This window comes from Mesoplodon mirus, assembly GCF_964341445.2.
Source record: "Mesoplodon mirus genome assembly, chromosome: 14".
Taxonomy (NCBI): Eukaryota; Metazoa; Chordata; class Mammalia; order Artiodactyla; family Ziphiidae; genus Mesoplodon; species Mesoplodon mirus.
This window is the reverse complement of record NC_138990.1, coordinates 49,296,332-49,308,901: the sequence shown is the minus strand read 5'-3', so window position 1 is coordinate 49,308,901 and position 12,570 is coordinate 49,296,332. Positions and strand designations below refer to the sequence as shown.

General features: G+C 51.4%; 1 protein-coding gene across 1 annotated transcript in view; it reads left to right on the top strand.

The window, feature by feature from the left end:
* GALNT14 (polypeptide N-acetylgalactosaminyltransferase 14) overlaps positions 1 to 12,570 on the top strand; it is a gene marked incomplete at its 5' end in the record, with an annotated part of 209,715 nt that overhangs the window by 159,370 nt on the left and 37,775 nt on the right. Inside the window, 4 exons of the mRNA XM_082642359.1 lie at positions 2,444 to 2,511; positions 4,602 to 4,667; positions 4,795 to 4,916; positions 12,246 to 12,333. Coding sequence (XP_082498485.1) covers positions 2,444 to 2,511; positions 4,602 to 4,667; positions 4,795 to 4,916; positions 12,246 to 12,333 — 344 coding nt within the window. The remainder of the gene's footprint in view (positions 1 to 2,443; positions 2,512 to 4,601; positions 4,668 to 4,794; positions 4,917 to 12,245; positions 12,334 to 12,570) is intronic.

Below are 12,570 nucleotides of genomic sequence, written 5' to 3'. Positions count from 1 at the left end.
GGAGATGGAAGCCACCAGGGTCCAGGGGATGAGGGTGGGGTGTGCAGAAGAGAGGACCCAGGGGGACCATCTGGGCCGAGCCAGGTCCCCTGGGCTGGACTTGACCTGTCTCCTTCTCCAGCCACCCCAGGCCCTCCCAGCCCCGAGCCACTTTTTCGGTGCCCCTACCATCACTCCAATTGCTCTGTTTAGAGGAGCAAAACCAGCCAGGTGTCACCAGGAAATGGTGTAATTAGCACTTACCGCTGACGATTTCATTCTTTTTTTTTTTTTCTTTTTTAAACCCTGGACATTTTTTATTCGCTAATCATCTCTCAGTTCAGCCAGCACAGAGCTGCATGCGATTTACCTTTTGATGTTCACAGAAGAGAACTCTTGAATTTCAAAGAGCCAGCAGGGATTTGGGGAGATCGCGTGCAGGAGCTACAGCCGTAATCAAGCCTCATTAGAGGGTATTCTTCCAGCAACTTTTCCCTCTCTCTCAGCCTCGCTCTCCCCATCCCTCTCTGATTAGAGGGCTGGTTGTTGGGTTTGGTGTGTTTCCTTTCGGATGATTGTGGCGAGGGTTCCCTCCCCTCCCTGTCCCCACCTCCCAACAGCGGGCTCAGGGCTTGGGGTCAGGGTTCCTCTCTCCCCCTCACACTAGTTGCCACGGTGAGAACTAAGGTTTCATAAATAAAAGTAGCTCCAGGCGAAGTTCTCCTCCTGGAAAGTCTCTGCATCCTGCTTCGAAAGGACAGCTCACCAGAAACAGGACTTAGGTGCACACACGCCTCCGCTAGCGCCCATCTGAACCCCGTCCTCAGTACACGCAGGACATTGGGTGCCCCACGGAGGGTGGTGTGGCCCAGGAATGTTTCTGAGGAACCATGCAGTTTGGCATGTTCAGGAGAAGCAGGATCCAGCCATCTCAGGCCTGAAACCCAGAATGAACACAGAAACCTAACCTTGCCCTGTGGGTACAGATCCACAGCACAGGAGAGGAAATGAGGTCAATTCAAAAATCACCACTGGGGCTTCCCTGGTGGCGCAGTGGTTGAGAGTCCGCCTGCCGATTCAGGAGACACGGGTTCGTGCCCCGATCTGGGAAGATCCCACATGCTGCGGAGCAGCTGGGCCCGTGAACCATGGCCGCTGAGCCTGCGTGTCCGGAGCCTGTGCTCCGCAACGGGAGAGGCCACAGCAGTGAGAGGCCCGCATACCACACACACACAAAAAAAAATCACCACTGATGCACAAAACAGTAATAATTGCTATAATTTTTATCACTGTTGTCAGAAGACACTGTGCTAAATGTTTTAGAAACATTCTCCTTTAATTCTCCCAACAGCCCTGTGAATGATAGGTACTATTATTATCCCTGTTATACAGATGGGAATACTTTACTGCACAGAGCAGTAAAGTAACCTGCCCAAGATTACACAGCCTATAGTAAGTAGCTCCTAGACCACAAGCTTCTCACAGAGCTCACATCTCCTTTGATCCTCATCATATACCCAGCGCCCAGCACATAGTAGGTGTGCACTAAATGGAGTGAATGGTCACGGGCCAAGGCACAGCTGGACTCTGGCGGTACAGACAGTAGCTTGACAAGGCCCCTGCCGCCGGGGACATGGCCATTTTGATGGGCCAACAAAACCAGCCCTTGAAGTCAGGCTGGCGTGAGAGCTGCAGGAAGCTTCAGATACAAACAGCTGAGGGACCCCAGAGGAGGAAACAGTTCATTCTCACTAAGTGGCTTGGAAAGACGCTAGAGAGGAAGTGACATTTGAATGGATCCTTGTGGCACAGGAGGGGCATTTCACGCTGTGGCAGCGGTAGGAGAATGGCCCCCGGTTGTGACAAGCAGGATGTCTCCAGATAAAGGCACTGGGCGTGAGGAGGCTGGAAAGAGGGATTCAGGTCAGGAAAAGCCTTGAAGAGCGTGCTGAGGGTTTGGGGTGTAGATTGTGGGGAGCCTTTTGTCAACCTATGTACTTGCATTAGTGAAGAAAATCACACGATCAGAGATCAGATCTATGCTTCAGAAAGCTCACTCTGGAGGTCACGGGAGGATGGCCTGACAGGTCAGGCTACTGAAAAAAAAAACAGGCAAAAGCGGTTGGATCAGGTTGGAGGTATAAGAGGTGAAGGTGATTTGAGTGATATTTTTCAAGGAAAACCAGCACGTCTTGGTCACTGATGTGATGCAGGATTTCGGGGAGAGGGAGGGTCATTGAGGGTGGCACTGGATCTCTGGGTGCTAGGTGGGTGGTGGTAACATTCACTAAGACACAGCAGAGTTGTATCCCAGTGGCTCACAGGTGAGCAGTGTGACTGGACAAAGCTCTTCGATTGTTCTGAGTTTTATTCTTCAAATGCAATGGCGTCTATTTAAAGCTCAGGTTGATACGTGTATTTGCCGCTGGAAGTCATAATGATCTTTCCTCTTTCAATCTCACAGCATATTAAACCGCACCCCCATGAATCTCCTCCAGGAAATCATATTAGTCGATGACTTCAGCAATGACCGTAAGTACCATCGCTCTCCTGTGCTGTGGACACAAATGTCTGTTCCCAGCCCCTGTGTAACCAGCAGAGGTGAGCCCACTGCTTTCCTGGGGGTGGAAGAAGCCTGGGTTTGTAGTAGGTTGGAAGACATTGAGTGTCCATGCGGGGCTCAAGAAGTACATAAACCTTACATTTGAGAAACACTGTCTTGGGTTCTCTGCCATGAGTCTTTGAGGATCTAACCAGATCAATTCAGTAGATTCTTGATGGGGTTGGTGTGTGTATGCATGTGTGTCACTGCCCCCAACCTACATTCCTGGACTTAAAGAGACCCCATACCTTCAAAGAGACCCCAGGCCCTGAAGCAGGGCCCATGACTAGAGATTCCTCACTCATATACTCTGATAATCCACCAGCCTGAGCTGAGGCCACCTACCCTCTTCCTTTCATTCCCACTACAGGACTCATGGGGAGGGGGGTTCAGTTTTTGGGACATCCCATCACTTGGCCATGACACAGTGAGCAGCTGCCTTCCAACCTTCCAACCACTGGTCATTACCATCCCCTAGTCATCCTGTCCAAGAACCTGGGTCCCACCCAAATTCACAGTCCAAGTCCACTTTCCCCGAGAAAAGCACGTGGGAGGTTTCAGACACCTGTGTGTTCAGTTTGACGACCAGGTACGATCATCGCAGAAGCACTGTTACACTTCAAGTATGGATAGTGCTGGCTCCTCTTCCGAGAGCTGTCATCCCAGCCCCGGTGCTGCTGCAGGCAGTCAGCCACATGCAGGCAGAACCGCTTCTTCCCAGTGACAAACCAGGGGAAGCAGGTGATGGCCACTGGGGACAGCTCCGAGTCCCAGAAGAGTGGAGTCTCTCTCCACCAGCCCTGATGCCTGAAGCTGGGTGTCGGAGCCACTACCACACTCAGGTCTGCTGTAGGAAGGCTGGAAACCCACACCTCTGACACAGCCTCAGAACCTTGGAAGTCATGCACAAGTGGGTTGTGCACCAGATCCAGGCTAATCAGATCGGACTTGAGTTCTGAAACTCAGTGATCTGATCTCCCTTCCCTAGTGAGAAAGGGGTTGGAGCTGGGGAGACACTCGTCCTGCTGGGAGGTAGCTGGCACTGAGGCTGGAGACGGGAATGCTGCTGGATTCACTTAGAAGCAGAATAGCTTAGTGGTTAGAGCATGGCCTCTGGAGTCAACTGCCTGGCTTCAAATCTGAGACCTGTCACTGACTCACTTACTAGCTGTGTGCCTGGGGCAAATTATTGACCTCTGTGCGCATCAGTTTCCTTGTCTATAAAATGGGGATAACAATGATATATACGGTTTATATAAGGATGAACGTGTTAACATATTTGAAGTGCTTAGAACAGCACCTGGCTCCGAGGAAGCTCCTCTGAGTCTTTGTGGTCACTCTGTAGAGTCCAGACCCAAGCAGAGAGGCTGAGGATGGCCAACCAGTGAAGCAAAATCAAAACTTAGGATGTGGAGTTCAGAGCCGAGGAGTGCTGGGGCAGGCAGGCATGCCAGGGTGACCCAGAGTGAATGCCTAGAATGGGTCTCTTGCCTATCCCAGCACATTTCCCTGCATGGTGGAGAGCTGAACCAGCTCTGGGTGACGGGATACACCGGACGGATCCCCTAACAAATAGGGTCTCCTGTATTGAGTCCATGAACTGAAAGGAAACTCCAAAATTTGTCTCATCCATTCTCTGGCCTCCCAGTGGCTTTTTATCAGGCCCCACGTAAGTGAATAGGACTCTGATCATGCTTTGAATGATCTATAAAAAAGCAGGAATGTCCCCAGGTGACCATGCCAAGATTTCCCATCTGGCAGTGTTCCAGCAAGTACGCAGGTGCCACTGTGTGACTGACCTGCTCCAAAGTGGCCCCCTTGCGGCCACTTTGCACAGACTGGGCCACGTTGTATTTTGCTAGCTGTGGTCAGTCAGCCCCTTCCAAAGCCCGCAAACACCCTGGCATCAAGACAGGGCACCGCGGTTGAGGGTGGGGACGGCAGGCAGGGCTGCCTCACCTGCTCTGCTGCTCACCGCCACCCCCAGGCGCTCAATCCACGTGACCTCTTGTCTTTGCAGCCGAGGACTGCAGACAGCTCATCAAGCTACCCAAGGTGAAATGCTTACGCAATAACGAGCGGCAAGGTGGGTCTGTGCTGCTGGGCGGGGCCGGGGTGGGGGCGGGGGTGGGATGCGTTTTGGTGTGTGTTCTGTGTGGTCCCAGACAACGGAGCGATGCTGGCGCCCACTCGGCCGATTGTCCCTCCTGCAGGTCTGGTGCGGTCCCGGATCCGGGGTGCTGATGTTGCCCAGGGCACTACCCTGACTTTTCTAGACAGCCACTGTGAGGTGAACAGGGACTGGCTCCAGCCCCTGCTGCACAGGGTCAAAGAGGTGAGCGAGGTGGGTTCCGTGCCCCCCACTTCCGTAAGCTCAGGACTTCACATATGTCCTCAATCCCTTGGGGGGTGGGTGGAACAGATTGCTGTCCCCATTTTATAGATGAAGAGAATGGGGGAGAGTGGCCTTCCCCGGGGTCACCCAGCAGGCAGCGGTGGAACAAAGCCCAGGACCTCTTCTTTGCATCACACTGTCACCCACAGCAGGCCTGCAGGTGGGGCTGCCGATGGCTGGTACATGACACACGCAGCTTCCTGACCAAGAGAACTGCCCAGAGCGATTTCTCCCAGACGTTAGAAAGTTCCAGAAAGGGAGTGCTAATGAGTGTCATTTGTGAAAAGGAGGCAGTGGAATTAACCAGGCCTCATAATGCAAATCCTGAGGCTTCTGACTTATCTCCAGCCATGTGTCACCCTCATCCAAAGGCCAAGTTGGCGGGGGTGGGGGGGTGGGGGGGTGTGGATGCTAAGAGACCTGAATTCCTTGCCTCTGTCTGCCCTTAAATTACCCTAGAATTCTGTCTGCTTTCTCTCTCTGGGTCTCAGTTATTCCTCTTGAAATTTTTTAAAAAAATTTTCCCATCATTATTTTATATTCCCCCAAATCCATCCACCCCTCCCCTGCCCTGATCTGCAGAAAGCACTGCATGCTTAGATGCCAGAGTCTGTGACTAGCGTTTATGCTGTTCATTTCCTCCCTGAGTTACTGTCTCCTGCAGCTGCTCTGTGAAGTGGGAAGCCGGGTATTTTTAACATACCCATTTCACAGGTGAGGATACAGCCTCCGGGAGAATCATATAATTTGGGCTGATATTTCCTAGCTGGTACCGAGAACACCAGGGGCCTCATTGCTGCCTCAACAGCATCTCCCCCGTGCTGTGGTTATTTCCTTCTTGCTCTTCAAGGTGGCTCCTTGACTCCTATCGCAAAATGACGGTTTTCAGAGGATGAAGGAATTGAGATGTGTGAACCACTCAGAGTACTGAGAAATCCTTACCAACTTTGTTCATCTGTTGAGAGAACCTCGGTGGGTGTACAAAGTTCCCACACCTGGGCCTGGGTGTTAAAACCCATCTCGTGACCACTTTCTCTGAGATCCGGAGGGCTCATATAGGTGTGTGACGTAACTAGGTGAAGAGGTCTGGATGGAGACATAGTCGGTTATGAGCAGACCATTCTGTTGAGGGGCTTGGCCCGGGGCTGGAGGCCCTTCCACGTCCTCCCCTCCCTTTGTGCTCCATCTACAAATGCAGCAAGCCCCCCCAGTCTAACGCTCTTACAAAGCTAGACTACTCCTCCTCCCTGCCCGTGCCCGACACGCCCACTGCTTCATCTCTCTCTAAGCCCTTCCTGTCCCTGGATGCCCTTCCCCTCCTCTCCACAACCCCCTTGCTCTCCAGGGCCTCACCCACGTCTCCCCTCCTCCAGGAAGTCTTTCCTGACTGCGTGACCAGCTGGGATCACTCCCAGCAAGAGTTGCCCACTTAGCCCTACAATTTCCTTTTCTGGGTTTAGTTCTCTGTCTCCCTTAACAGATGACAAACCCAGGGCGACACCAATCACCTCATTGTAGTCACAGAGTAAGGTGCTCAGTGTTTGGAAATGATAATAATACGAAACTAGATGCAACCGGAGGTGATAAGGTTGGAATGGGAGGAAAACGGGCTCGCTTCGTGCCTCTAAGTTAACTACCAAACATTTATCGAACACCTATTTTGGGCAGAGTTTCGAGGGACAGTTGGGATGGACCATGGAAAAGGAATCCACACCCTGCTTTCTTCCCCAACCCGGAAACTCTTTTTCTTTTTTTCACATCTTTATTGGAGTATAATTGCTCGACAATGGTGTGTTAGTTTCTGCTTTATAACAAAGTGAATCACTTATACATATACATATGTTCCCATATCTCTTCCCTCTTGCGTCTCCCTCCCTCCCACCCTCCCTATCCCACCCCTCTAGGTGGTCACAAAGCACCGAGCTGATCTCCCTGTGCTATGCGGCTGCTTCCCACTAGCTACCTATTTTACATCTGGTAGTGTATATATGTCCATGCCACTCTCTCACTTTGTCCCAGCTTACCCTTCCCCTTCCCCGTGTCCTCAAGTCCACTCTTAGTAAACCTGGGAACTCTTCAAACTGTGTTGTTTAGGGTTTTCATGGAGGTTTCTTTACGTAGGCATGGTTGATGAAATCATTGGCCATTGGTGGTTGAGCTCAATCTCCCGCGTTTCTCCTCTCCTTGGAGGTGGGGGACAAATGGGGAAGGGAATGTGAGGGGGTTGGGCGTGGGGCTGCAATTTCCAGCCCTTTAATCACATGGTTGGTTCCTCTGGGAACCAGCCCCCCCTCCTCCAAGAGTCACCTCATTAGTATAAACTCAGATAGAGTGAAAAAGGCTTATTATGAGAACAAAAGATACTCCTGTCACCCCCAATCAGTCAGGAAATTCCAAAAGTTTTAGGAGGAACAAAGGCTAAATTCAGATTTCTTTTCATATCACAACGTCACAGTATATACCACATTTTGTTTATCCCCTCACCCACTGATGGACATTTGGGTTGTTTCTGCCTTTTTACCATTGTGAATAATGCTGCTGCAAACGTTTGTATACAGGTTTTCCTCTGAGTACCTGTTTTCAGTTCTTTGGGGTACATACCAAGGAGTGGAATTGCTGGGTTGTGTGGTAATTCGGTGTTTGACCTATAAGGACCTCCAGGCTGATGTGTCCCTGCAGGATGCTTTCCTCGGGCAGCCTTAATGAACCTGGAGGCCCTTTCCTTCCCCGTGGCGCTGAGTCCATCTCTGAAGCCCTCTTTGAAAAAATGCTCTCTTGTGTATCCCTGCACAGCAATCCTCCTATAGGAGTCATGCGGCCCCAAGAGTGGGCTCAGCCCCCCAGGCCAAGCTCCCAGTCCCCACCACTCTCTGACCTAAAGCTTTCATGACAGAGGATTGCTCAGACAAACCCCAGACTGTGCTCCCACCCTCACCTGCAGAGGTTTTCACCAGACCCCGACTCTTGATGATGAGATGGTTCTGCTGAGACATCCCCTTCAGGATGGGGAGTGTGGGCGTGTGTCAGCCTCTGTTTCCACGTGTCTTCATATGTGTCTCATCTCAGAGTAAAATGTGATTTGATCTTGTGAGTGGAAGTGGAAATTTTAAGCTGTAATTGGAGTTTGGGATTTCAAAAATAGAAAGAGATAAGGAAGAGGTTGGGTTTGAGCTGTCAGAAGCTGTCCTCAGCTGGTGTTTTCCACATGGAAAATCTCCTTGATTTCCCTTCCTTCCCTTCAATTACATGATGATACTTGAAACAAGCACCAAGTTGTTAGGTTTTTTTAAACAGAGGCTTCTTCCCTGCCACCCTTATCTACATATTCCTTTAGTAGGAAAAAAAGATTTTAAGAAATTTCAATCCCTGTAGCATTTGGCAAATTGATATAAATAATGGCTTACATATGCTTCAAAGCCCTTTCACATGCTTCCTTTCTTGTTCCTTCCAAAAGCCCTGTTAGGAAGGCAGGATAGTTTTGCAAATTATAATTTGCCTTTGCTTCATAGATGAAGAAACAGAGTTGCTCAGAGTGTGCTGATTTGCTTAAGGTCAAACGTATTCTAGGGCTTCCCTGGTGGCGCAGTGGTTGAGAGTCCGCCTGCCGATGCAGGGGACACGGGTTCATGCCCTGGTCCAGGAAGATCCCACATGCCACGGAGCGGCTGGGCCCGTGAGCCATGGCCGCTGAGCCTGCGCATCTGGAGCCTGTGCTCCGCAACGGGAGAGGCCACAACAGTGAGAGGCCTGTGTACTGCAAAAAAAAACAACAAAAAAACATATTCTAGATGTCAGAACTGGAATGGGAGCCCAGGTCCCTGGCCCCCCTCCTGCTCCCCCATCCCTCCCTCCAGGCTAACAGAGACCCCACATTGTACTCCTCTGCTGTCCTGTCCACCACCTTCCCTAGACAGCAAGGTCTTATTCATCTTTGTACCATCCACAGTCCCTAAACCATAGTAGGTGCTCAGTGATGCTGGTGGTTGCAATGAGTGAATGGTCTTCTCTAGAAGTCCTTTGGTTGCCCGTTTACAGTGTGGTTTTAATTATATGAGATGTTGGAGAAAGAAGAGAGGTACGACTGGAGGGGTGATTGATGGCCATTGGTTCTCAGTGGGGCTTGGGCTTGGATTTGTGTCGGAGAGGGGGAGGGCGTGTTGTTCTGGATCTGCCGGGGATTTCACCAGCTGCCGTTTGAGCTTACCTGTGGACCTAGCCTTAAAGATAAAGCCACTGGAGCACACAGGTGGGGACCTGCAGTGGGTCTGGGCATCTTTATGGAGAGTCCATCCATCCCTGAGCCTGTGTGAGGAGAGGCCATCTTGCTCAGCTGTAATTGATCCACCTGCTTTGCCTCTAGCCATTGACAGTGTCCTCAGAGAGAGTTCATAGCTGCCCTCTTTTAGCCAATGCCAGCTGAACACCTGCTGCCCAGCCGGCTCTGGCCTGGGGCTGAGGGATACAGAAGTGGAGCAGATATGACCCCCAGGGTCACTCAGGGAGGTTTGTGTCCTGTCTTCGAGGGGTCATGTCTTACATCTTCTGCAGCCCCCTCTTAAGGTTGGCTCCACACAGCACTTGGCCCCAAACATCCCTCTCTGCCTATTTGGCCTCCATGACTCCTAGCCAAGCAGCTGTCACAACCGAGTTTTGGAAGGACAGAAACCCACAGAACTTACAGAAGAGTACCCCAGAGTTTGTCCTAGGCCTGGAGGTAGAGCCCATGGGTGGCTTCTGGGGAAGCCTGTGGCCAAGGTAAGCAACCAGCATTTTATTTTGCCTTGCAGTTTCCAAATATTGAGGAAAGATTAAAAATAAACAGTATTGCAGTTTGGGGTCCCCAAGACCACCCTCAGGTTCAGTAATTCACTAGAAGGACTGGGAACTTAGCAAAGATGCTACACGCGTGGTTACTGTTTATTACTGCAAAGGGATCTGGATTAAAATCAGCAGCGGGAAGAGATGCATGGGGGGAGTTCCAGGCACGATCGCACAGTTGTCCCCTCCCAGGGCTGGTGTGTGGGCAGCACTTGCTTCCCCCAGCCAGGATGTGTGGCAACATGCACGGAGTATTGCCACACAGGGGAGCCCACCCAAGCCTCGGTGTCCAGGGTTTTTATTGGGGGTCAGTCACATAGACGTGGCTAATCTCCGCCATGGTTGCCATGTCCCTCCAGAGGTCAAACTGAGTTGGCACCCCGTGACCCAAGGCCATCACCACAAACCTCATCGTTAGCATAGACTATCTGATGTAACCCCAGGGTCCCAGGTAAACAGACACTTTTATAGGCAGAACATGCCAAGGGCTTAGAAGTGACCTCTCAGGAGTTGGGCAAGAGCTAAACATATCTTTAAGTTAATCCTTTATGGCACAAGGGTTTTAACCTAAAGACTCAGTGAAGCTGTAGAGGCCCACACTCAGCAGACAAAGGCAGACAGAGGACTTTGTCAGACCCACAGGAGAAGAGCAGCCTCTGAACTGCTGAGAACATTCCAGAATTCAAGTCAGGAGAATGTCTTTGGGGTGTGTCTCTGTGGAGATATTGGTGTGGGTGGTGGATGGCTGTGCGTGCATGCAGTGTGTATATACACATGGACACATGGTGACAGTGGCCCCAGAGCACTGTGGCAGCTGGGCAGGTGCTGTACAGGAAGCATCTGTGCACATCCCAGAGGGGGGAGCAATGCATTGAAAATGAGCATTTCCTTTCACGGGAGCCAGCTGGCTTCAGAGGCACCTTGTCACTGTTGAGATGAGTTGTATGTGGAGGCCAAGGGCCAAATTAAGTCTGTGAATGTCAAGGCGGGTGCTCGGTGAATCTGAGCTTAAAATTAGATGGCCTTATTTATGGGAGAGATTGAATCAGGAAATTAAATGACTGCAAGAGAAACAGAAGTTCCTGCCCATGCTGACCGGGGGTGGTAGGTGCGAAGGATTGGAAAAGTGGTCCTGCCTTGTAGGCCCAGGCCTGTTGTCTCCTCCCAGCTGCTGGATTCCCATTCAGCCACTGAGTCTCCTGGTCACAGCTCAATTACCCTGCCCATGGGAGCCCAGTTTCCCCTCCTGCATACCAGTACGGGAGTGTTCATCCAGAATTAAGGAACATTTTAAAAACATATGCAATGCCTTGATGGCCCCCAAGAACTGGTGAATTTGTCTTGCAGATTTTGAAACTATCTCCTGGATGACTTTGATGCTTACCAGCGGGGTAGCCTGGGGGAAGTAGCAAGCAATGAGCCCGGAAAGCTAGAAACAGGCCTGTTTTTGATGGTCTTGGATGCCAGGCTAAGGAGTTTGAACCTTATCTTCAAGGCAATTCAAGTTTTTAGCTGTTGAGCTACAGAGTGAGATTTGAAAGACAACTCTGTCTGCCACCTGTAGAATGAAAGGGAAAGGGGTGAGATGAGGTGGGGGAGAGGAGCTGGGAGTCCACTGCCACGTTCGCCAGGCTTGAGGGGATAAGGGAGAGTCAGCATCCATTCAGAAAAGTGGTTTTAGAGTTACAGTCGGCAGGATCGATCCAGTTGATGGGCAGAGGTGTAGCTACTTAAGTTAGTGCTGGGGAGGAAGGGGGGATATGTTGACAGAAATAGGGAACCAAGGGAAGGAGCGTGTGTGGGGAGAGGATGGTGAAGGCACCACTGAAAGGCCATGTGCATCCACATGGAGGGGCCGGTGGTGTACTGGATCCACCTGAGTCTGGACGTGAGGAGCAAAGTCAGGGCTGGAGGTACAGACTTGATTATCACAGGTGACAACTCAAGTTTGGAATCTCTGGAGATGCTATGCATCAACTTGCCCGAGAACCATAGGCATAGAAGGTAAGTGTTGGGAAATTCCCACTGTGGAGGTGTGGCTTTGCTTCTTGGAGCTGCAGGCTTGAGGCCACCTTGCTGGCTGACTGTGTCCTCTGCCTCCTGAGAGCCCCGTGGCACTGAAGGACTTCAGGGGTCCCCTTCTTCCTGATGTCCCTTTTCTCAGTGTGCAGCACGCTCCAGCCAGCCTCCCCGTGTCTCCACCATGACTACATGGCTGTGAGAAGGCGCCCAGGAGTAAAGGAAAGGCTCTTAGCATTGTAGGCATCGTAACTGGAGAGGTCGCAGTGTCTCTTGGCCTATTTTATAGATGAGAACATTGAGATCCAGAGAGGAAAGTTCTCAGTCAAGGCCCTGAACACAGTCTCCAGCCCTCCCAGGGCGAGGCCCTACCGAGCCCCAGCCTGGCTCCCTTATGCCGCCATCTGAGCGTGCAGGCCTTCTGTTTTACAGGACTACACACGGGTGGTGTGCCCCGTGATCGATATCATCCACCTGGACACCTTCAACTACATCGAGTCGGCCACGGAACTTAGAGGGGGTGAGTGGGGCTAACACCCTTGCCCAGTAAGGACTTTCTTTTTCTCCTAGTCGTTGCTGCCAAGGGGGAAAGTGAGAAGAATCTCCTAGTGGTTTGTCTGGAACCTCCAGCCCTGCATCCTGTAATGTCAATAGCTCCAGGGTGGTCCTTACCATGGGGACTGTGAATGGAAGGGCCGGGGAGTGGGCAGGTCACTCCCAGCCCCCTGAGCTCTAGCTCCAACACAGGGTCACTCCA